Source organism: Acomys russatus, chromosome 6, assembly GCF_903995435.1.
Source record: "Acomys russatus chromosome 6, mAcoRus1.1, whole genome shotgun sequence".
In the NCBI taxonomy this organism is placed as follows: domain Eukaryota; kingdom Metazoa; phylum Chordata; class Mammalia; order Rodentia; family Muridae; genus Acomys; species Acomys russatus.
The window spans coordinates 15,130,253-15,155,720 of NC_067142.1; the positions used below are offsets into that span (position 1 = coordinate 15,130,253).

The 25,468-nt window shown below is 37.9% G+C and overlaps 1 protein-coding gene across 1 annotated transcript in view; it reads right to left on the minus strand.

Annotated features, from left to right (window-relative positions):
- The window catches only part of Cntnap5 (contactin associated protein family member 5), a 951,234-nt gene that overhangs the window by 434,591 nt on the left and 491,175 nt on the right, over positions 1 to 25,468 (minus strand). The window contains exon 7 of the mRNA XM_051147230.1: positions 16,214 to 16,357. Within this exon, the coding sequence (XP_051003187.1) occupies positions 16,214 to 16,357 (144 nt within the window). The remainder of the gene's footprint in view (positions 1 to 16,213; positions 16,358 to 25,468) is intronic.

Below are 25,468 nucleotides of genomic sequence, written 5' to 3' on the forward strand. Positions count from 1 at the left end.
AGGACTCCTAACTTATGATGCGTCAGTTTACAAACAGAGCATATCTCCGGGGTCCCAATCAGTTACTTTTACAGTATAAAGTAATTATTATAAAGCAGACAGAGTTGAAAACATTTTAACAGGCTTAATGTCTTAGCTGAAGAGAGCAAATTTTTATCACCTGTTACAGCACCAGGGGGAAAATAAAAGAGAACTGAGCATCAGCAGGAATGGGAGAGGAAATTGCAAATCTCAGAGCCAAATCACAGGAAGTGGTGAGCTGCTGTAGTCTTACAGAAAATGTGGGCAGAACTCTCCAGGAATAATAGCCTTTGGGAGGAGGAAGGTAAGCCACACTGAAAAATCTTTTGTTAAAATATGACAACGTTTTGTGTGAATCGAAACCTCAGAGAAAACATGGAGAAGTCAGCCATTGGAGATTTTCTCAAACGTACACATCTATAGAGGGAGTGCACATTTTACTAAAGAAGTTTTCTTAAATTGTTAAACTATAGGGGCTCATAAATGAGAGTAATTGTGGTTTCTTTATTACTTAACTACATATTGCTGTGACAAAGTTAGATAACCTCCTGTTTCCCTACTCACGACCATAGGCCTGTACTTGAGAGTTGGTTTCTTATGTGTTAGAATGGCATGCTTCTAAAACTGTGTCCAGGCAACATGTAAAATCATGACTACATACATGACCCTTTATGTCCTCATACTTCTGCCTACTAGATAGCTAGGGCTTCTAGTACTTTTAATGCAATTTTTGTTAATATTTTTTGTGTATACATATATATATAACACATTCAGGTCATGCCCCCTTCTCTTACTTCCCTCACCCACACACACCCACACCCTTCCAGCCCTGATGCTTTTCTACAAATGTATTTCCTTTATTCATAACTTTTTGTCTCTGTTATTGTCTCCCAGAGCTTAGCAGAGGAATTCTACGTGACCACATGTTTAGAATTATCCACTAGCCTACTGAGCTTACCAGCAGCTACAGAGATGGATAAAACTGTGCCCCCTCTTCTCCCAGAATCTTTGAGTTGGCAGCAGTTCATCAGTAGTAGACAGATTTCAAATAAAGAATTTTCAAATAACAGAGTAATTAGGAGATAGAATATTTATTGATTGATGAGTTTCAGTACCAAAGTCACCCTTCTTTGCTGAATTTTCACAATGTAGTTCGATACCCTAAATTTTCGACTTTGGTCAGCTACCAGGAAATTAATCAAATTTTCATAATTTGAGTTCCAGGGACCACTGTAGGGAATTAGAAACTTTCCTTTCTTCTATTATTTTTCCTCAGTGGGCATCTCAGTTGCTCTGTATATGCACTTTACTTTCTTTTTGTCTCTCTCTCTCTCTCTCTCTCTCTCTCTCTCTCTCTCTCTCTCTCTCTCTCTCTCTCTGTGTGTGTGTGTGTGTGTGTGTGTGTGTGTGTATGCATGAGAGAGAGAGAGAGAACATGTGTGGAAGTGGGTTCATATTCACATATGTATACATGATGCAGGAAGAGGCAAGAGGTCAACGTATAACATGTCACAGCTGTCATCTAGTTTTGTCAGACAGGTTCTTTCACCAGTTAGCCTAAACTGACTGGCCAGTAACCCTCGAAAATTAGATGATCTTTACCCCTCAGTGCTGGGCTAGCCAGAGCATGCCTCTATGCCTTGCCTTTACTACTACTATTATTATGAATATACTGTGTATGTGTACATGCTTGATATGCATGAATGTATGTGAGTACTGCCACACACATGATACAGAACATACAAGACAAAATTTGAAAGTTCTTTCCTTCCTTGTTTGTGGGAGGGCCTCTCTTACTTCTCTTGTGCTATATACTTCACGTTAGCTGGCCAACAAGCTTCTAGATGATTCTCTTGTCTCAGCCTTTCATCTTATTGTAGGTGGGCTAAAGTTATAGATACATGTCACAATGTCTAACTTTTGTATGTCTTTGGAGATCAAACTCAGGTCCTCAGGCTTGAAAGTCAAGTACTGTATGAACTGAACTCTTTCCTGGCCCCAGCTGCTTTCCATCTACTGGAGTCAGATTCCTCAGAAAGCTAGGGACCATGTTGTATAGCAAAGTACTTGGCCACTTGTGCACTGCATGTTTTCCTGCTAACAACCTGCTCTTGTGTAGGTCTGAATCTGAGTCTAGGCAGCAAAGGCTACACTAGTCTTGATTCTTCATTCACTGTACAATATGCTATGTCCTAAAGGACACATTGGGATTTTCACAATAACTTCCTATATTTTAGCTTCATCAGACATGATTTATTTGTCATGTGGAGTACACATGTGAAGGTCAAAGGAAAACACATAGGTATCAGTTCCCTCTCTCATTTCACTGTGTGGATCTCCTGGATGAAAGTCAGGATGTCAGCCTTTGCAGCAAGCCCTTTCCATCAACCCATTTCACCAGCCCTAAATATCTTCCTTGTGTTCCCAATTTGGAATGCTCTACATGCTCCACCACTGATTAGAAGACTGTTCTCTCTACCTGAAACTCTCTGGGAGACACTTCAAAGCCAGAGACAGATACTTCAATTAACATAAGAGAGGCTCTAGAGCTGTGCAGAGGTGTGAGACGTATTCTTTTGGCAGCATTTAGTCCTCAGATAGGATTCTCAGCCTTCACCTTCAGCCAGGAGGAAGAACCTAGCAACTGTGTGTCAGAAGATGGAGGTGTGGGGGATGAGGTGGACTATACACTTAACTTTCTGCCACCACTTTACTTAGTCTAGCCAGAGGCAAAGATTCTTCTCCATGCTCTCCTCTCTCAAAAACTGCTCAGGAGAGATTCCTTAAGTAATTAGCTAATGGCAGGGGCCGTTTCCGAAATGCATCATTGATCTTTAATACTAGCTAAGCGCTGTTATTTGTAGTCTTCCCTGCTATGTGAGCATACTTTGGTGAATGTTTCTTTATCCATGCACTTGGATGTGAAAGTCTTTCAGGTCCTCAGGACAAAAAAAATGATGTATAATAAAAATGAATAAAAGCTGATGGTACCTGCTTTCCAGAGGAGAATGAAGAAGACTGTAAATGGCTGAGTCTCCTACTGCACATCCTTGGCATTTCTTAGCCCTGACTATAATTTATCTTTTCTTATAAAGCACGCATGGTAATGGCTGCTCTCAGCCTGCAACATGCAGATGTGTCAGAGACAGGGCACCATCTGGCCACAGGTCCATCAGTTTCCCCTTCTCTGTTTACTGTCTCTCTAGTAGTGGCATCCCAACCCGTCACTCTTCTACAAGCTAGCACTCTGAAGCACATGTCTCCAAGCGAAAAGGCCCTGTATACTATTCCTAAAGTAGCTAAAATGAAGGAGTAGCATGCTTATCTCTTTAGGAGAAAACTTCTAAAAAAAAAAACTGAGCTGATTTCAATCTGCATTTGTTTATGTTTCTAACTTTTCTTTCCCTTTCATCTCTTTCTCTATCTCATTTCCTGCCCCTGTCTCTCATTTTTTTTTCCTTTCTTTCCAACAGCCAATCATGAAGCACAGGTTGGTCTCTTAAACATCATGTAGCCAGGGCTCTTTGAATGCTTGATCCCGTTGCCTGCACAGCTCCAGTATATGCACTGTAGTTTCTCCTTTATCTCTACTCCATTAAATTCTCAAATTCTAATTTTTCAAATCACTAGACTGTACCATGTAATTGTGGCAGTCTGAGCAGGCTTTCCTTACTCTATGGGATGGACATGGAAATTAATGCAGACTTTAAACTATGCAGCTTTAGTAAAAACTTTGAAACACGCTTGTCTCATACCAGTCTTAGAAAGCTGAGGCAGGAGAATTCAAGCCAGTTTGGGCTATATAGCAAGATTTTGTTTCTAAGCACCTAAACAAAACAACTACAAAATCAGTAACCCGATATTTTTCATTTTCATAAAACTTTAAATTTCAGAAAATTGTTTTAAATCATAGTAGTTCTTTCAGCTTTTCTTTTGGCAGAAGAAACCATAACAATTCAAACTTCAGGCAGTCAACCTTTAATGAAATAGAGATGAACTAATATAAATTTTCAGTAATATTTAATCAGATTTTTAAAACTTTTAATCTAACTGTTGAAATTACTTCAAGTAAAAGGTTAGTTTTAAAAACAAGACTTTAGACATTGTATTCCTCCCTTTGGTCATTAGACTTAAAATGGATCTGAAGAAATAGAAATTCCCTAGCATTCTCATGCTCAAAGAAGGAAATGACTGACATGTGGCCACAGTCAGAGGAGAAGCCTGTCTCCTAGGAAGGAATCTCATAGGGTGCTGACAAATTATCATATCCCTGTGCAATAGAGGCTAGAACTCAGATTATGTCAAGGATGGGCAGAACTACACCTTGATTAAGACCTCTTAGTCATATAATAAGACAGTTGACCTCAAAGGTGACAAAATCATACCCATGAAAACCACAGGGCATGAGAATACGCAATACACTGCTGTGTTGTCCTGCTATGCTGATGGCACCAAACTGCCACTAATGCTAATTTTCAAAAGGAAAACATCATTTCCAAAAGATGGATTTATTGTGCATGTTCATGAAGAAGGATAGATGGATGAAAATGGAATGAAAGTGTGGATTGAAAAAGTGTGGTCCAAACATCCTGGAGGGCTTCTGAAAACATCTGCTTTATTATTGCTTAACCAGTTTGGAGCACATATTAGGAAAACAACAAAAATCAGATTTAAAGAGGTGATGACTCATCCTGCTGGAATTCCTGGGGTCTTAACAGCCAGTTGCAACCTCTTGATGTTTCTATCAACAAACCATTTAAATACTTTATGATAGAAAAGTAGAACAAATAGATGGCTTCTGGGAATCATGACCTGACTCCAAAAGGAAGAATGAAAAAGCCTACTATCACTCAAGTTTGTGAATGGGTTAAAACATCATAGCCATAAGTGAAGAAGGAAATTGTTGTACAATCATTCAAAAAATGTGTCATTAGCAATGCCATAGATGTAACTGAAGATAATATTATATATGAAGATAGCAAAGAAAGTGATACAAGTTACTGTCAGCAACTGAGGTTCCTAAATTCAAACACTAGTGATAATGAGTTTTACGGGTATCGAGTAATCTAGAAAAGGGCTTTAGTCTCTAAGTCTTCTTCCTGTTGAGTTAACACTGTTTAATATTAATGTATTTTGCTATATTTTAATGAATATTTTATTACACTAGTACTAATTTGGTTCAGAATATTTTTCATGTTTTATTGCTCTAAAAATTGGGTGCATCTTATGTTCTGAAAAATATGGTAAATCTTCAGCCTGGAGCCATGGCACATGCTGGTAATCCCAGCACTCAGGGAGGTAGAAGCAAGAGGATCTCTGTAAAATAATGGCCAGCCTGGTCTACAAACAGAGTCCAAGACAGCTGGCGCAGCACAGAGAAAGCCTGTCTTGAAACAAAACAGAACAAAAAACTGAATGTAACTTCTTTCTTGGTGTTTTTTTCTCTATCACATTTTAGAGTTGGTTTATTGAACTTAGTTTGATTATTGAAAATCGATCCTAGGTCTAACAGATAGATATGATTCTATACATATATAAGGTAAAATAGATAGATAAGGTCTTCAAAAGCCTCAGAGACCAACAGAATATGGCATTTAAATATGTTTTTATAGTAGAAGAATGGATAAAGACACCATGGTACATTTACACTATGGAATACTAAACTATTAAAACCAAGGAATTCCTGAAATTTGTGGACAAACGAATTGAACTAGAAATGATCATAATGAATGAATTAACCCAGAAGCAGAAAGAGTTAAATGGTATATACTCACTTATATCTGGACACTAGCCCAAGGGGCATGTCCCATTAAAGTCTTCACTTTCCAGGAAAGTAGGACAAAGCAGAGGAAATCCTATTGGGACTTTAGGTGAAAGAAGCATGGGAGAATGGGGAAATAGAAGGATCCAGAGGGTCCTAGTAATCTACAAGTATAATATTATGATGGGAGGATCTGGGCCCAGGAGTCCTGCTCAAATTATGACACCAGCCAAGGACAATATGTGTAGTAAACATTAAACCTCTACCCAGATCTAGCCAGTGGACAGAACGTTCTTCACAGTTGAATGGAGAGTGAGGATTGACTTTCACATGGTGCCCCATATTTGACCATGTTCCCTGGATAGGGAGACCTGGTGGCACTCAGAGGAAGGATATCAGGCTACCAAGAAGAGAATTGGTACCCTATGAGAGTATACAGGGGGAGGAGGTTCCCCTCAGTCACAGTCATAGGGGAGGGGAGTAAGGGGAAAATGGGAGAGAGGGAGGAATGGGGGGATACATTGGACGGGATAACGATTGATAAAATATATTAAAAATAAAATAAATGTTTTTATTATTCTAAAGCTTCTTTGACAACAAGACAAGTTAGCTCCTGGCAACACCCAGCCCTCCTCAAAGAAGATCATGAGTATCAAAGAACCTCCTTGTGGAAATGGCTTCAAATATTGCAAACCAGCCACTAGGCAAAATGTCCTCATTTCTGCCATAGACAGAATTTTGCCTAAAAAATAGGCAAGCTTGGATACAGGCAGAGTTGATGGCTAAACTCTGTCGAGACAGAGTAAGAAAGTCCTCAGTAGGTCCTGCCTCACAAATATGTCTGTCAGATATATTGGGCTAGAAGGCTGAAGATGATGCTCCAATATTATAGAGAGTTTTGGGTGACTGTTCAGGCAGTAAACAGTCTCTGTCATTGTTTTCATTATGGAAGCTGCACTTCAGTTCAGTCAGGTAATTAAGTTTTATTCCTTCCCAAGTCTCTGAGTGGGTTGAAGACCAGATGGTTTAGTCGTACAATTAAACTTGCTTGGTTAGGGGTTAAGATGTTATTAGATGTAGGTGTACGTTTTAAGTTAACAGAGATGAGATAGGATAGATATTGATGTTCATTCAGAATTTTAGACTCAACAAGATAGGAAAGATGTTTAGTTCATGTGTGTCAAAAAGAAATTCCCAAATCACTACAAATGTAACATTTATAAAATTTCTGAATGTTTCATGATTCTTCTTGCTGTATATATCTTATTTATGTATATATTTTATTTATGTGAATAATATAAATACATATATTAAAAAAGAAACATAATAAAAATTAATAAAAAAGGAAAGAAAAGAAAATAGATGTCTGAACATGGCTTGTTAGACAAGGGTCCAGACTCTGACCCTAAGGACTTTGCAAACACTAAATGGTTAGTTTTAAGTAAGATTTCCAAAAGGTTTCTGGATCCTGATTAGAGCTTTTACCCTGAGAAGACCAAGTTAGAAGTAGACTAACATCAGACTAGAAGCTGACCATCTCAGGTCTCAACATGCTGCACTCTGAGATCCCAGCTCATAGCCTCCAGAACTGTCAGAAAGAAATTGCAGTTGTTTATGGGCCACCAGCTTTATGGAATTTCATTCCAGCTGCCCAAATGAATTAAGATAATGGCCATTCCACTGTTCACTTATTTTATTATTTAACTTTCAGACACATTATTCTTCATCTGACCTTGAACATTTTCATCTCAATTTCCCAAAGAATGGAAGGAAGTGAGGCTCAGGAACTGAACAACTTATTAATCCTTTTCCCAAGGTCTGAGAAGCACACAGCAGAGAGGCTGGTGATGTGAAGGTCAGGCTGGTCAAATGACAGAGAAACATAGCTCACATCAAGGCAAAGTATCATTTATCATGAGTACACTCATAGAGATGAAACATGATCCTGAGGAAAAGCTGAAGAGCTAATAGGCTTCACTAGTCAGAAGGGAGATATCTCTGAGCAACTCTGATGAATGTCTCGGTCATACGAAGCTACGACAAAGACTCTTGTCCCTAACATGTGCATGTGTGGGTATGCACAAATGCCTGAAAGCTACCATACATTTGCACACTTGCCTCTTAGTGACAATTTTTCTTGGCTGCCAAGGTGCCATAAATAAATAAAAACACATCAGTAAGTTTCATGACAACACAGGTGTAAAAAATGAGAAACTTCACAAATGCTCACTGCATGCTCCTTTATAAGTCTAGTTTACTCAAGTCAAACACAAATCGTCTTCCATGGTTCTATTTCCAAAAGTCTTGTTTTAAGGAGTCAGTCATTCAGTCAAGTCAAAAATCAGTGTGATCATTACATTTCTCCAAGTGAAAGAAATAGATAAACATTTAATGATATGATTTTTCAAAGCCATTTTATGATTCATAGAGTTCAGGGGCAAACTCCAATTCCAGTGCAGCCAAAGGCATGGAAAGGATATATGATTCTATTTCTGCACTGTGTAAAATGCCAGGTTAGGACTGTCTCACATGGAAACTTCATCTGAATAGGTTGCTGGATGTTTTACTCAATAGGCCAGTACGCCGGGTACTCAAGGTCGACTGTGAATGGTAATAGCCATGTTAAAGGTCTAACTTGCACATTGACCATTGAAAGAAGGTACTGAAATTCTCAAACTTTACACTAGAGGTCACCAGTGTGTGGTCCCTTGCCCAAGGCTGCCCAGCTGAGAGATTCATAGATCTTCTGTACTCACACTCCCCCTGGAGTACAGGGAGAGCTGAGTATGGGAACTCTGGTTTAGGAAACTAACAGGCCTCATCTAGAATAAATGAAATGGTGCATTGTGATTCTTTTGCAATGTTAGCCATGCAAATGGCCATTGTATATGTTTAGCGTTGGCCTCTGTTCATCCAATGCCTTGACTTCAGCCTCTTGGTGATTTGACTTGATCAGTGGGTATCACAGCTAATTCTATAACCTGAAGGCTTGCTTTTAGTTATTTGTCTTTTTCTCCTCTTTGATGGAAGACCAAGTAAGTAACATGAGCCCTTTGTGTTGTGTATGCATCTACATGATAATGTCTGTACACATATGTGTAGGCAAGAACACAAATTTGAATGTCACTCCTCAGGTATAGTCCACCTTTTGAGAGAAGGGGGAGGCTCTCAATCTCCTGAAGCTCACTAGTCAGTCTAGACTGGTGAGCCCTAGGGATCTGCATATCTCTATCTCTCCAGTGCTAGGATCACAGGATCATGCCACCATTTATAACTGGTTGTTGTTCCTGTTGTTGTTGTTGTTGTTGTTATTATATATTATTATTATTATTATTATTATTATTATTATTATTATTATTATTATTATTATCATTATTATGTTTCTAAACATCAGATTCAGGTCCTTGTGCTCTCAAATTAAACAATTGATGTAACTGTCATTTCAGATGTAACTGAACTATTATGTTCATTAAACAGAAATTACATGAAGCTCTACATGAAGAGACTAGGACTCCAGCCAATGACCAGATGATAATCATGTTACTCTCTTTTGTGGCAAAGGAAAGGACTCTTACACTCACAAAAGAAAGGTCACGAGAAAACATAATTTCTTATAAAGCACAGGATTTGAAATTAATCATGCTCATGAAGCTATCAGGGCAATATGTGTCCTATATTATGTGTATAATAATCTACATTACAGCTACTACACACACTTCAACGGCCCATTTACTTCTTGATTATTTATTATAGGGAGCTGTATAATCACAAGATGGCAGATTTGGAGAAGAATAGCTAGGTATTTTTATGTCTACTTTAAGTGTTAGTTTTACTGCATTCTGCAATGTGGAAGATTGCCCTGTAGTCAAATCAAGCCATAAAGATTAAATTGAATTATCACCATGGGACAGCGGTTAAATCCTCAGGGAGTGGGCAGGTCCCATAGGAAAGGGGTGATGGAGTGCAAGGTGGATGCTGCCTGAATGCAGCCCACAAGAAAGGCTTGTGCTCTGTGAGGCAGAGGGAAGCCTCGGTTTCCTTAAGCACAGAGCCACAATTTGTAATTTATGGCCACCTATTAACCCTCTCTGTTTTCTTCCTGAATTCTGCAAATCTCATAGTAAACTGTGAAACTCTGAAGGCTCAATAACTGCAGGAGAACTGGAAAGTAAACCATATACAGAAAACAGAAACAACTTTTTTACCAGAATTCTTAATAGCACTGCAGTGACTGTATGACTTGGAAAAAAAGTTGACATTAAGACTGATGTGGTATCTTTGGGGGAAATGTTAAGCTTGAATACAGGAATGAAAGTATCTCAGATTTTGTATTTAATACTGTGAACTATTATGTCTTAGAAGGAATGCTAAGGAAATAGGCCAAGTATACATATATGTGCGGGTGTGCATACCTATGAGAGTATGTATGTGTGTGAATGAATGTGAAAAGGGAAATGGAAGCAATTTGGAAGAAAAAAACACTTGTTCCTTTTATAGTGTTATAAAGGGGAAGGCTAAGATTTTTCTACCTGCACAGTGAAATTATATTCTTTGATTAAATCTTTCTTCCCAAGTGCAATAGTGCTAAATGGTTCTCTTTGACTCATAATGACTACTCTACCAATTAAGCCCTGAGGATTGAATGGACTAGTAAAGTTTCAGGCAATGTGGTAAATGGTGTAGTTAGTGTAAAGAGTATCAAACACGTGTTAACATTTTTATTCAGGTTTCAACCATAATGGGAATAGTACAGAGGTTGCTGACACCTAGAAACCCATATTGTCTTTCCTTACTCTGTATGTCGTGAAGAAGTCACATGGGAGCTATGAATAAAAATAAATCTGCTATAGGTGATGTATATTAAGCAAAAGAACCCACCAGGTTACTGAAAAGACTATAGTTTGTCCAGACAGTTGAATAATGAGATTGCAAAGAGAATTAAGTTTTGCTCTTTGCTGGGAAGATTGTTTACTCAGCCATAGGCTGGCAAAGAGGGCAGTGTAACACTGAACATTTTAAGCCAAGTGCACATCAAAATTAAATAGTACAGAACAACTGTGCCACCAACTCCACTCAGCCTGGATGCACAAACATGTCCCAAAGTCTTCTTAGCATGCTTTCAGGGAAAGCATGTCTGAAATCAGAAAAATTAATCCCAGAAACCAAAGAGTTTAAACTTTTATGGGCACTGCCAAGTTTCTTCTTGCAGTATCAATAAAGACTTTATAAAGAGCTTTGTCATGTAGCTCACTCAGGAGAAATGAAGGGATGTCCACTCACTGTGGAGATTGGGTCAAAACGGCTTTGTGAAAAATGAGGACTGGACGGGTGTGGTGGTGCACACCTTTAACCCCAGTATTTGCCAGGCAATGCAGGCAGATCTTTGTGAGTTCTAGGCCAGCCTGGCCAACAAAATGAATTCAGGACAGTTAAGACTACCCAGAGAAACCCTGTCTCGAAAACCACCACACCCCCCACCCCAAAAAAAAAAAAAAAAAAAAATTGAAAGAAAGAAAGAAAGGAAAAGTGAGGACTATCTATACAGGTTGTTAACATGGGCAACTGACATACTTCCCTGAAGGCCAGTGGGGAGCAACACAGGGAGCAGTAATGAGATTTTTTCCTCATACCTTCACAGCTATAGGCAAACACCCAACAGGATGATGTGCCCCCATTTTTCCGGAAGTAACAAGTAATGCTTCATCTGAAGGTTTTGTCAAAGGCTAGGGAAATCTGAATTTCTATGCCTGTATCGATCTATTGAGGCTAAACCTCCTTCTCTCCTGTTTACAGAGATTCAAAGGAATAAATTTTAAATGGAAGGCTTAAATAGGATTGACATAATGTAATGACTGAAACAACATTTTTTTCCAAAAAAGTATATCTTTTTATATAACTTCTAATTGAGTGCCAAAAAGTCAATAATAGTCTACACAGAGATGAAGAAATTGGATAAATTGTAACTCAGACTTTATAATGAAGAGTATCTCAAAAACGAAATGAAAGAGGTGAGTAAAAAAACAGGTCTTTATAACTAATACAAAATCTTAATAAGGAAATGAAAGGTATAAAGAAAATAAAGTAAGAAGTTTAAAACTCAAAAATACAGTGAGCTGGGACTCCAGCATCCATACAAAAAGATGAGCATGACTGCGTGCTTGTAACCCCAGGATTACTTGGAGTGTAGCCAAGAGGATCACTGGATACTGCTGGCTGGCAGTCAGGTCCAAGTTCAGTGAGAGATTCTGTCTCAAAGCAAAACAGCTGAAGATGATAGAACACGCATTCTCCTCTGGCTTCAGTGCATACACAAAGGTGGATGATCCTGCATATACATAAACACAACTTACACACACACACACACAGAGAGAGAGGAGAGAGAGAGAGAGAGAGAGAGAGAGAGAGAGAGAGAGAGGAGAGAGAGAGAGAGAGAGAGAGAGAGAGAGAGAGAGAGAGAGAGAACAAGGTAGGGAGTACATTAAATGTTAAAAGCTAATAGATACATGTATTTATAAAGAGGATAATAGAAAACACTGGTGAATATATACCAACAACTGAAAATAATATGTCAAATATGTAAGATTAAAATTATTTAATTTGGATAGCATATAAACTAAAATAACTTGACAAGCTATAATAAAAAGATGGCGTTGTTTACAAAAAGATACGTAATACAATAGCTGTAAAAGTACTGAGAGAGGTTAGAGAAAAGGCTCAGTGTTTGAGTGTGTATTGCTTTTGTAGAAAGCCCAAATTCAGTTCCAAACACCCATATTAGTTGTGACAGATTTTACAACTGCCTGCAACTCTGACTCCTGGAGATCTTATGCTGACTTTTGACCTTTATGATTACCTACGGACATGTTCCCCTCCCACACAGCATACACATAAATAAGAGCTAACATACATATATACACATACACAAACACACACACACACACACACACACACACAGACACGCATGCTCAAATATATAATGTCAGTAAGCATTCCACAGATATTTACAAAAAGCTGTCCAAATAAGGCAAAATATCAAAACACTAAAAAAGAAAGAAAGAAGAAAAATCCAAGCAAGAAGTTCCAAAAAAACCTAAACCATGTAATATCACACTCAAACTTCTAACACAAACCACATCTTTAATATAAGAGAACGCACACAGAAAAAGTCAACACAGTGTTTTTACCACGGAGAACAGAGAGAAGGAAGTGAACACTACCATGGGATAAATTTAAAAAACTGACAACTCACACTTTATATCAAGAAAATCAATCATAGTTCCAGATGATAAAAGATAAAGAAATGTGGCATATTCACATGTACTTCAAAAAGCAGAGAAAAAAAGAAAGTATCCAAAGTAAAAGATAATAAAAGAAGATCTAGGAGAATAAAAAAGAAAAAAGACAATAAATTTTAAAAATAAAAATTAGTTTTACGTTTAGCAGTGCAGTGTGTGTGTGTGTGTGTGTGTGTGTGTGTGTGTGTGTGTGTGTGCATAACTATATTAGAATGATTTGATACAGTGTAAACAGAAGGAAAAGCAGTCATTTTTAAAGTTATAAAATCCCATTCATAGAATCAGATTAAAAACAGGAGAGGAGGGAGGAGGCTACAATTGGGATGTGAAGTGAATAAGTAATTAAATTAAAAATAGCTATATGGGTCAGTGTCACAAATCTGCTCAGTGACTAGTTCCATCTAATGTTCAATGGTATTCAAAAGCAAGTACAGCTTGCACAGTCAGTGCCTCAGTGACATAGCACACTGGTCCTTGTAAGGCTATTTCAACTGATACAAGGATGAGTTCTTACACCCACAATATGGAAAAAAAGAACAACAAAAACCCTGGGGAGGGTTGAAACTTGGGTAGGAAACATTAGATGAACTTTCATTAATCAAGCATAATTTTGCCTGTTTAATAGTCTTTCTTCTGACTGATATTACCCTCTCTTGCATTTCTTTCCAAATTTTGGACTATACCAAAGTGAATACATAATTAAATTAATTAATTAAAAATATCTTTCTCTTAAATTTTCAAATCATTTCTGAAAGTTAAGGCAAAGGGAAAACTAACAGATAAAATTCTAATTACAAAGAAAAAGAATAAAAATTAACAGAAACATAAGAGGATAGATGGATTTAAAAAGACATTAAAGTATGACAATGTATGCACATACACTGTGACACCAGAGAAAAGACAGATAAAAGTTATACAAAGATACACTTACATACCCAAATGAATTCTAAAAGTCACACAGCACATATATGATCTTAAGAAGTGAAGGGAGGAGTTTAAACAACAGAGCAGACAAAAGGCAAGCACTATAAGTAGATATTTAAACTCTCACAAAATAATAATTGCCACATGTAAGTGTCCCACGTACGCCTAATACAGTTCTGAGTAGAATAAAATTCATTACCAAATATTTGTTGTCAACAAAAACAATGACAGACAACTTAAAAGGAAAACAATGTAAAATAAACCAATAGAATGTAAATATTTAAAAGAGCTTGCCTGGCAGTACTTGGGAGGCAGAGAAAACAGATCTCTGAGTTCAAGACCAGTCTGGATTCCAGAACAAGTTTCAGGACAGCCAGAGCTATACACAAAGGGAAAGCTCATACGTCAAGATTATAGATAGGTAAAGTAGGTTTTAGAGAAACGTTGTCACCAGAGGAACAGCATGCTATTATATGACAAACTGGCCCGTCTATCCTGAACAAATGATACTAAAAAGAACTCAACATGTGGTCACACCAAACACTCAAAGAACTATTAGAAGTATACAAATCCTCAATTATATCTGGAAATATACATATCCCAGTGGAGTCTCCATTATATTCAAAGCATTACTCAGCATTGAGAATGAGACAGTAAATATATATATTATATATTATATATTGCAATTCTATATATACTCAGAATATCTGGTGCATGATTGTGTCTTTGGTACATAAAGGGAAGCTCTACCCAACAATCTCCATAATATAGCTGCATAAGTAAAGCCTGCGCAATGGCAACACCAGTTGACATGCCAAGGTGGAATAGGGGAATTCTCATTAGATGAAGAGCTGCAAGAAATGAATGGCTTCTGAAAGAGAGAAGGGGATGGAGAGAGGAGAGAGGAGGAAGAGAGAGAGAGAGAGAGAGAGAGAGAGAGAGAGTCTTCTTCAGGGACAAGCCCTCTGACAGGTTTTTCCACTTCAAGCAGTCAGCCCAAAAATGATATGTATATGAGCACCAATAAATGGATCTTTTAGGTTGTTTGTGTGTGTGTGTGAGTGAGAGAGAGAGAGAGTGTGTGTGTTTAATAACAACCAGAGAAAAAGAGGTCATAAATTTGAGATGTATGAGCAAATAGAGGGAGTAGGAGAAATTTAGGAATAATTTTAAAGACCCCTCCTAAAATAAATATTAATGAATTAGAGTAATTTAATCCACTATGATATTAAATGAAGACCAAGGAACTCCTAACATACTAACAGTGCAATATTATTTATAATACCCTGATTAATTTAACAAATCAGCAGACATACAATGGCCTAGCTACAGAATTAAACAGGCCCTGTACGTTCATTGGACATTTTAGAAATTTTTAAAGAAAATCCATAGTGGTCTGCATAGATTTCACATCTTCTCAACAGCCAAGAAAGCAGCATTCTCTGAATGCCAGCATGCAACTTTACCAATGAAATGATACGCAGTTCCAGTTCTCCTTTCTTAATTGGCTGATTTTCACTATACAGTTAGCTAGTAGGACAATTAGAATAGGTTTACTTTATTTTTAATTTTTGAAGCAGGGAACTATGTAGCAAAGGCTGGCCTTAGCTTTGCCCTGGAAAGGAGCATGACATTGATCTGCCTGCTTTCCCTTCCCACGTGTTAGGAGGATTACAGGTGTCCAGCACCATGACAGCTGTGGTTCGAGTTTGAAATAGCCTCCATAGTCTCACATGTTTGAACACTTAGTATCCAGGAGGTACTCGTGTTTAGGAAGGCGGTGGAACCTAAAAGAGGTGAGCCTGAGGCTTTTATAGCCAAGCCACAAGTCCTGTTCTCTCTGCCACTTAAAAGCTTATTGGATGTCACCAGCTGGCCTCCTATATCTACTGCCATGTCGTCACTACCATAGTGATATATATTCATTCATGCTATGAGCCACAATAAAGCCTTCTTACTTTAAATTGCTTCTTATCAGACCAGTTAGGAAATTAACTAAAACACCTGTTTTTGTATTGTGGTGGGAATGGAACCCAGGGTTTCGTGCATGCCAGGCAAGCACCTGCCAACTGAACTACATACCGAGTCTTGGCTTATGAACATTCTAAATGAATAAAATAAACACAGTGTGAAGGGGTACAAGGGTAGAATAGCAAATGCAAGACTTACCCAATGTCCACAAACCATCAGGTAACAGCGATAGTGGACTTACCACAGAGTAGATCTGATGCTTTCGTCTTTTAGCCAAGTCAATTATGTTCACTCCATTGTAGTAAAGGTTTTCAATACAGCCATGGAAGTTTTTCTTTAAAAAGGTCCCAGGTTTGCTTGGTACTGGAATTCCTCCAAAACTGAGCTTTACAGTAGAAATAAGAATCCACTCTTAGTTACAAGGTCTGAAGAAGTAGGAATATAAGAGAACTTAGTACATTCTCTGTGTTTAGTTGTATGTGTGATCCAAGTGGCTTTAGTAATTGCAGATGCCACTTGATTACTAAGTTAAAAGGTTACTGATTGTCTTATGTAACAATATCAGTAATTGCTTTCCCCTAAGGATTTACTTTACAAAACCACTTTCATTTCTTAAAACTTTTTAATACTAAAAATATGATAATTTACAGAGAAAATATGAGAAAAGAAAAAATTCTTTATGTGTAGCACAACAGTAGAGAGGACACAGCCATAAAAAAAGCTAAGAAATGAAGCAAATCCTTACTCACCCATAATAAAACCCAGCTTGAAAACCCACATTACCCAAAGAGGTTATATGAACTGGATTGTTCCCCAACTGTTATCTATAAAGCTTAAACAGTGAAGTCATACAAAAGGGTCTATAGATTTGAGAAGCAAGCAAAAATCAAAAAAATCAAACAATTAAAATTATCAGTAATTATTAATATTATTAATTATATAATAAATTAATATTTTTACAATAATATATTTTATATAATTAATAACATTATAACGATTATTAATGGATAATTAATTGATCACTAATAATTATTAAAATTGTTAATGATTTGTTGTAAAACAGAAAATAAATGGAATTTTGATTGTGAAGTACAAGATTTATAGTTGGTTGTGAAGTTTGATTTCAGCAATGAGAAAATTATTCACATAAGGGCCAGGAGATGCTCAAAAGCACTAGCCATACAGGATCAATTGACTCAAGTTACTCAAGTTAGATTTCTAGAACTTTTGCTAAAAACAATCAAAGAAACAAATAGCAACAGCAAAGAAAAAAATTAGCTAGATGAGGAAACCTCCTAACCTACATCTGTGATTCAAGCATGACGATGAATAGATGGTCAGAAAGGACAGGGGATTCATCCAGAACCTCATGAACCAGCTAGTCTGGAGTACACTCTGAAGCCGCTAGAATGAGACAGACAGGTGAAAACTAAACAAGTACTCAAAATTGGCCTCTCCGCTCCATAGGCACAACATGGGATGTTCATACATATGTGTGAGTGTACACACACACACACACACACACACACACACACACACACACACACACATACACACACACACACCTACAAAGTTTAGTTAGAGAATTGCGTTTTAATGGTAGATGCCTGGGATGATTACAGGATGTTAGTTTCCTTTACTATGTGTACTTTCAGGAAATTAATGCAATGATTGATGATGGGTATAGTAAAGAACAAAATCTCTGTTGGGGACACTGCTCTTGCTGTGCAAGCTGAGATGATAGTAAGTATCTTCACATTTGCCTCACTCTCATTGCCACACCAGTTAGGGACACTGCTCTTGCTGTGCAAGCTGAGATGATAGTAAGTATCTTCACATTTGCCTCATCCTCATTGCCATACCAGTTAGGGACACTGCTCTTGCTGTGCAAGCTGAGATGATAGTAAGTATCTTCACATTTGCCTCACCCTCATTGCCACACCAGTTACCAGGTTATCAACATCGCTTTGAAATGCCACATTACCTAGGAGTCTGCCCTCTGTATCTCTTTCCTCTTGCTTTTCCCTCTCTCTCCTTGTGGGGCTCTGCTGGAGAGTTTGAAATCTGGCACTACCAGATAGCGTCTGAGCTCACTATAGAGTGAACGCACTCCATTTCTCAGTGGAGTGGACTCTTCGAACACTAGAAACTCTTTTGTATGTACAATGGTAGAGGAGCACATGTTTTTCCAACCATAGCATCATCGTTAGTCAGTCATGAACAACTCAGCCTAAACTGTTTAAAAAATAAATCACCAAGAAGAAATCTACAAGTAGAACAATATGATAGGCAGATTTGGGCCCAGGGGTCCCGCTCAAACTAAGGCACCAGCCAAGGAGGTAAACTTTAAACCCCTTCCCAGATCTAGCCAATGGTCAGAATATTCTCCACAGTTGAGTGGAGAGTGTGATACGACTTTCTCACGTACTCTGGTGCCTCACATTTGACCATGTCCCCTGGAGGGGGAGACCTGGTGGAACTCAGAGGAAGGACAGCAAGTAGCCAAGAAGAGACTTGATACCCTATGAGAATATATAGGGGGATGTAATCCCCCTCAGTAACAGTCATAGGGGAGGGGAATAATGGGAAAATGGGGGGGGGAGGAATGGGAGGATACAAGGGATGGGATAAACATTGAGATGTAACAAGAATAAATTAATAAAAAAAAAAAAGAAATGTAAATTTTTTTGTTAGTATAATGGGACTGTATCCTGTCTATAACTTTTTTTCTGGTTTACTTTCTAAACATAATTATGATGCTTTCATGTATCTCAAAATGTGAAGCTGTTATTTTTCTTTAAATATATATTTCTCTGCTTTTTAAGAAAATTTATTTCTATCCTGTACCCTCAGAGGACATCTATGTTGGGCTATTATCCCCTTTAAGTGAGCATATACCACACAGATTTCACTGTGTCTGGATTACCTCACACAGGATGATTGTTTCTAGTTCCATTGTCATGAGCTCCATAAAGAGACTTTTAAGGCTGGCAGATCTGGACCCAGATGTACCAAGAAAGGATATTGCAAGCAGCGCACTTAGACCACCTGTTCAGATGTAGCCAATGGACAGCTCATCTCACATGTTGTGGTGGGGAGTTGGGAACTACCACTAACAAGAACTCTGGTACCTCGAATTCAGTCTCTGCTCCTTAGGGGAGAGGCCCTGTGGGAACACAGAGGAAAAGGATGCTGGCTAACAGATGGGACCTGATAGGCTGTAGCCAGATGGTGAGGGAAGAATATAGCAGGAATGGTAGGGAGACTGGGAATGGGAAGACTGGGAGGAGAAGGGGATGCAAATGGGATGTAATGTGAATAAGCTATACGAATAAAAAGAAGAAGATAATTTCCTTGAATTTGAGGTGTGCCATCACAGGATTTGCACAGATCACTTTATTCTTCAATTTTATCTTCTGTACTTTTTATTTTATTTTTCTTGTCTACAGTTTCTAACACCTGGCCAAAATATTTTAAAGATTTTTACACAATAATAATGTAGATCTTTCTAGAAATAAAGCATGTAGTCAATGAGAACAACAGTACAAACCTTCTATTTTCAAATTACACAAAGCAGTGATTCTGACTTCCTCATTGAAAAAATATTTCCCACTCATTTTTTATATGGGTTATTTGCTTTCTTCATTATTAATATATTTTAAATAAGAATGAATTTAATTTTATTCTTTGTTTTTTCAAAAATGCATATTTTAGCTTGTAAAAAATGATTACATTTACTCTCTCAGGAAGAGAGTAGCATAGTCTTAAGGTCACAGACTCACTGTAGACTCATTGTACATAACTTCCCTAAAAATGGACATAAAAACATTTAAAGAAGAAAATCCATTTAAGTTTTAATTTCTCTGTTCAAGTCTATATTCATCTGGTATGAAATAAAGAATTTCTGTTTGTAAATCTTGTAAAAGTTTTAAAAAGTACAGATGAAAAATGTTGCTAACTTATTTACAATGTGATTTTTAACTCACTGTATTGTTCAAGTACTCCTAATGAAAGAATTTTGAATTTTTAGGAGGTCTGGTTTTTGTTTGTGATTTTTACAAGAATTAAATTGGCAACATAGATACATAAATATTTATAATTTTGAACAACTAATGGTAAAACAATTCTCTTCAATTTTGTTAGCTACCTTTAATTTTTATGAGAAACAACTTAATCCTCTGCTTCACATATATAAAATATTGTCTATAGAATAGCTCTTGAAAGTTTGTAGGAGAATAAAAGAACATTCTCTTTCCTATAACAATATTTTTACCATAATATTCAGATTGGAATAGTGTAGAGGAAAATGTCCAGAACACCGAATATAACAAACTTTAATCTCATGTTGCATAGAGGGGAAATAATCTGTAATGTGTGAAAGATTTGGAGAGAGATTTGGTAGGGATGGGATAATGATGAGTATGGGCCTCATCTCTGACCCTCTCTGAGGAACCTAAGGAGGAAGAAAGTGCTTGTGATAGTTAATATTTTTGTTCCACGGAAGAGAATGCCAAGTCGCTAAAGAGTAAATATCTGGGCATTTCTGTGAGGTGGTTCGTAGACTGATTTAACTATGGTAGTACCATTCAATGGGTGGGATCAAGAACTGAATAAAAATGAAGAAATCGAGTCATACTTAATTTTTTCTACTTCTCAACTGTGGATGCTACATGACTGACTGCTTATCAATGCAATTCTTAGCCAACTCCTATGTCTAATGGGAAACAGAGTGAATCCAACAGGAAAAGAAAATTAAAATTCTACTAAGGTACATGAATATCTATGTCACAATTGACTTATACTTTTAGTGTTTTTTAATTATCAGAGAAAATTTTAATTTATTTAGAAAAGATATGAGATTAAGCCTCCTGAGAGTGGATGGGGTCCCAGTGCAAGACTGCTCTCCACTTTTATATTTTCAAGAAGTGAATTTGACATTATAATTGTACTATGAATTGGAGACTTATTTTATTATTAGGTAGTGAGGCTGGAAAGCTCTACTTCATGTATTGACAACTTTTCTTCATATACATTAATTTCTCTAAATATTTTCCAGGACCATATATGGTATCTTACAGAAAACAATAAATTCACAATATTAGGAGAGATCCAAGATGTTGGTGCCAAACACACTGCTTCTGATCAACAGGACAACCAGGACTGCACAGCGACCTAGAGACCAAACTGAGATCTACAAAACATCAGTGCTGCTGATGCCCAGGTGAAAGGGATCCAAATTGTGTGGAACACAGGTGGGTCTGACCCCTGGCCACCCAGCTAATTCAAAGAAAAGTCCCCTGAGAACATTAGCCAATGTCTTGAAAAAGATTGTGAGACATCCATGCAGCTTTGGACTCTCACTGCCCGTCTGCTACTTGCCGGATCTGAGACAAAGAGCAGGCAGGCAGAGCTGAGTCCTGGCACCAGACCCAACTCACACATTAGCTACCACTAAGAGTGCAAGGCACCCAAGCATCTTTGGGCTCTGGTCTCCCTCAGCTCTCCCCCCCCGCCCCCCACTAGCTGCTTACCGGCCTGACGCAATAGCATACAGGCAGAGCTGAATCCAGGCAGTGGCCGCAATCTGCATTAGTTGCCATCCTGTGAGCAGCTTAGAGCCTGGGTCTATCTTTATCCACCCACCTGAAGCATACTGCACTGACACAGCTAGGAAACAGACCTGAGAGGCTGAGCAGAGACCTGCGAGGACCACAATCTCCATTAGCTACCATCCTGCTGTTAGCTTCTGGCTGTGATCTTTCTCCATCCACCTGCAGCTTATTTGCCTGACCCATCTAGGTCACAGAGCAGATAGACAAAACAGAGACCTGTGTGGGCCAGAATCCACATTAGCTGCCATTCCGTGAAAAGCTTTTGGCTTTCATTTCTCTCCACCAGCCAGTGGCTTACCATCCTAACCTAACTGGGGCACAGAGCCAATAAGAAGAGCCCTTTCATATCAAGAAAACCTGTGGAACACCCCAGCATCTTTGGGCTCTGGTCCTCCTCACCCCGCCCCTAGCTGCTTACCAGGCTGACCCATCAGAGATACGGAGCAGATAGGCAGAGCTGAATCTGGCATGGTCCATAACTTACAGTTGCTGCCATCTCAAGAAGGTCTGTGAGGCATCCAAGAAGCTTCAAGCTTGAATCTCTCACAGGTCCCCAGCTGCCTACTGGCCTAGCCCAGCAGGAACACAGAGCAGAAAGGCAGAGCTCTGCCATCTCGAAAAGGACTGTAGGGCACTTGAGAAGCTTTGGGCTTGGAAATCTATCAGCCCACTCCTCTCCTGTCTGACCAAACTGGCGTAAAGACAGGGAACCAAGCTGATCAGAGCTGGTACAGGCTCTAACACCCACTGCCCACCATCCTGAGGAGGCCTCTGAGGAGTCCTAGCAAATGACCTTCAGCTTGGATCTCCCTTTACTTGCTCGTAACCTGCCTGGACCATGTGGGACACAGACAGTGAACTCATTGGAGGAATTTCTAGACCTGCTAATACAACAGACAACCAGATACCTAGAGAACAGCACAAGAAGACCAGGAGCAAAACTCAGAGCCATGTAACACAAGTGGTCACACCACACCAAGCCCTGGAGATATGAATACCCATGAAGCACAAGGAGAAGAGTTTAAAACCGAGGTGGTAAAAATTCTAGAAAACAATAAATTATACTCTTAGGGTCATTTGTATTTGCTCTTTATCTGATTTATGAAAGTTTTGATAGATAAATTTTTGCTTGGAATTACATCTCTTATGAAGTCACACTTGTGTATGTTCCATAATGGATACATTACAAAAACTATTATTTCCAAAGATTGAAATTGATTGTTCGCAAACTGTTCTCCTGACTCATTCATGTGACATATGCTCAAGTTTCGGGTTTGGGTTAACTTCCTTGACTCTGTGAACTGAAGTTCTCAAGAAAGTATCATAGCTGGGATAAACATTCTAAAAGACTGAATTTTAACTTCTACCATCATACTGAGTGGAAATCTTTCTATCCTGAGCTCCCTATTTAGTATCCTTCATAGCTGTGCATTGTCCACTTCTGTGTCTGACCTAATATCCTTATGAACAAGCAAAATCCTTATTGGGATATACAAATAGAATTCTAACTCTCACCAAACAAAACTTTAGGAGTGTCATCAGAAAAGATTCAAGATCTATAGTAGGGATATCTCAATTTCCTGTACCTGATTGTGTTTTAAAATTACTTTTGACTTCAAAACATCTTAACCCCTAAAAAACTTATCTTCATTGTAAAACTAAGCTCCCTGGTCTTCAAATAAAGCAGAAACTTGAGAAGGAATAAACTTTAACTGGATAATGACAAGATATGATAGATATTGATTAACATTCAGAATTTTAGGCGCACCAAGATAGGAAAGATGTTTTCTTCTAGACTCAGTACAAATAGTAAAAACACTAAGAATGTAACATTTATATGATTCCTGAATATGTCATGGTTGTTCTTGCAATAAGTAATTTATTGTATATATGTGTAATAATATAAATGTGTATATAGAAAATTTAAAAACTAATTAATAAAAAAGAAAAAAGAAAAAAGAAAAAAAAGAAAAAGAAAACAAATAATAAAATAAGAACTTTGGAAAAAGTAAAAAAAATTACTTTGATATATGACTATCTTTGGTCTGTATTACCTAGGTGACATATACTATTAGAAGCAGTGTGAATCTATGTCCTTTGGTCAAGGTCACTTATATTTGGCACTATAATAAACTACCTGTAGGTCCCTTGAGGGTACTCTGTGCCTTGTGTTATTTACCTAGCTGCACAAATGCATTTCTTAGACAAATTCTCTTAACCTTCTTCCAATGCCTCCTACCAGAAAGCTGTTAAGGGGCAGATTTCAGTTAGGAAGAGTAAGACAGTGGTTTTAAAGTGCCAGTGGATAGCCTATCTCCTAAGAGTTGTATTTAATTATATTTTATATGATACATTCATATAATAAATAAAGTATAAATTAGCATAATGACAGACTTACAATGACCTCTACATTTTTCTTTTATTTTTTTTCCTTTTTTTCTTTTTTTTTTATTAATTTATTCTTGATACATCTCAATGTTTATCCCATCCCTTGTATCCTCCCATTCCCCCCACCCCATTTTCCCATTATTCCCCTCCCCTATGACTGTTCCTGAGGGGGATTACATCCCCCTATATATTCTCATAGGGTATCAAGTCTCTTCTTGGCTACTTGCTGTCCTTCCTCTGAGTGCCACCAGGTCTCCCCCTCCAGGGGACATGGTCAAATGTGAGGCACCAGAGTACATTTTTCTTTTAATTTTTGCTTTCAGAGTTACTGAATATCCTGTGCTGTGTTCTATGTCAATTTAATGATTTTTATCTTTTAACTATTCTAAATTATATTTGTTTCAAATGTTTATCTTGTCTTATTAATTATTGTATGTTCATGTGTTAATGTGTATACACAAGTTCTGTACAGATGGGCATGTGCATCTTTGTGCATGCATGTAGAGTCCAACATTCAACAATGGTTATCTTCCCCAGTCAAGTTACATCTTCCTTTTTTGAGATGTGGTCACTCACTGTACCCAGTGCTTACTAACTTGGAGAGCCTGAGTAGCTGAAGAGCCCCCAAAATCTTTACATTTCTGTCTCCCCAGTGTTGGAAAACGTGTCCATGCCACTGAGCCAAGCAGATGTTTTCCATGGCTTTGAGAGATGAAATTGAAGTCTTTATGTTTGTGTAGCATGCATTTTATCAACTGAGGTATATCACTAGCCCCCTCAATCCTGAGTATGTGAGCCAATCATAGATCAAAAAAATACTTGTTGACTTTGATCAAGAAAAGATATGATAAGCAATTCCCTCCTCCCTCTGCTTTGACCTTGTGTTTTTCGACAATTGTGTCCACTTTTTACTTGCTTGTACTGACAAATTACACAGTGTGCCTTTCTTTGATCATAGAGTCAGATGAAACTCAGGAGAGTATACATTCTACCCACAGGTTGCCTCAACCAATAACCTCTCTCCAGGAATCTGATGGGCTTTCTAGTATCAGAGACAAGCTGATATTGAAAGAATAGCAGGAAAAAACCCTCTTTGATGTTAAATGCAAGAGGCTCCAAAATCTGTCTCTCTTTTCCTTTTATTTTATTACCTTTCTTTTTCTCTCATACACACCCTCTTTTTAAAATTTTGATGCTATTTCCATGACAATGAATTCCTCTACTAAATTTTTCTCTAATTCAGTTTAAATACGGATTCTGAAGTTTCCATTTCTAATGGTTCAAAAGTATATGACCCTTTTGTCTTGCTTTGATCTGGTAGTAGATTTGGTGATAGAAAGTCTCCAAAAATGATTGTGAGCTATTGTCTTCTTTTCCAGTCTCCTCTGAAGTATAACTAAGCTGTGTATTACTGAGCCATGTGGAAATGCCATAGCTATCAGAAGAGGCAGCCCTTTTTCAAAATGCAATCAAAGTTGAAGAATATGTGGCAGTGT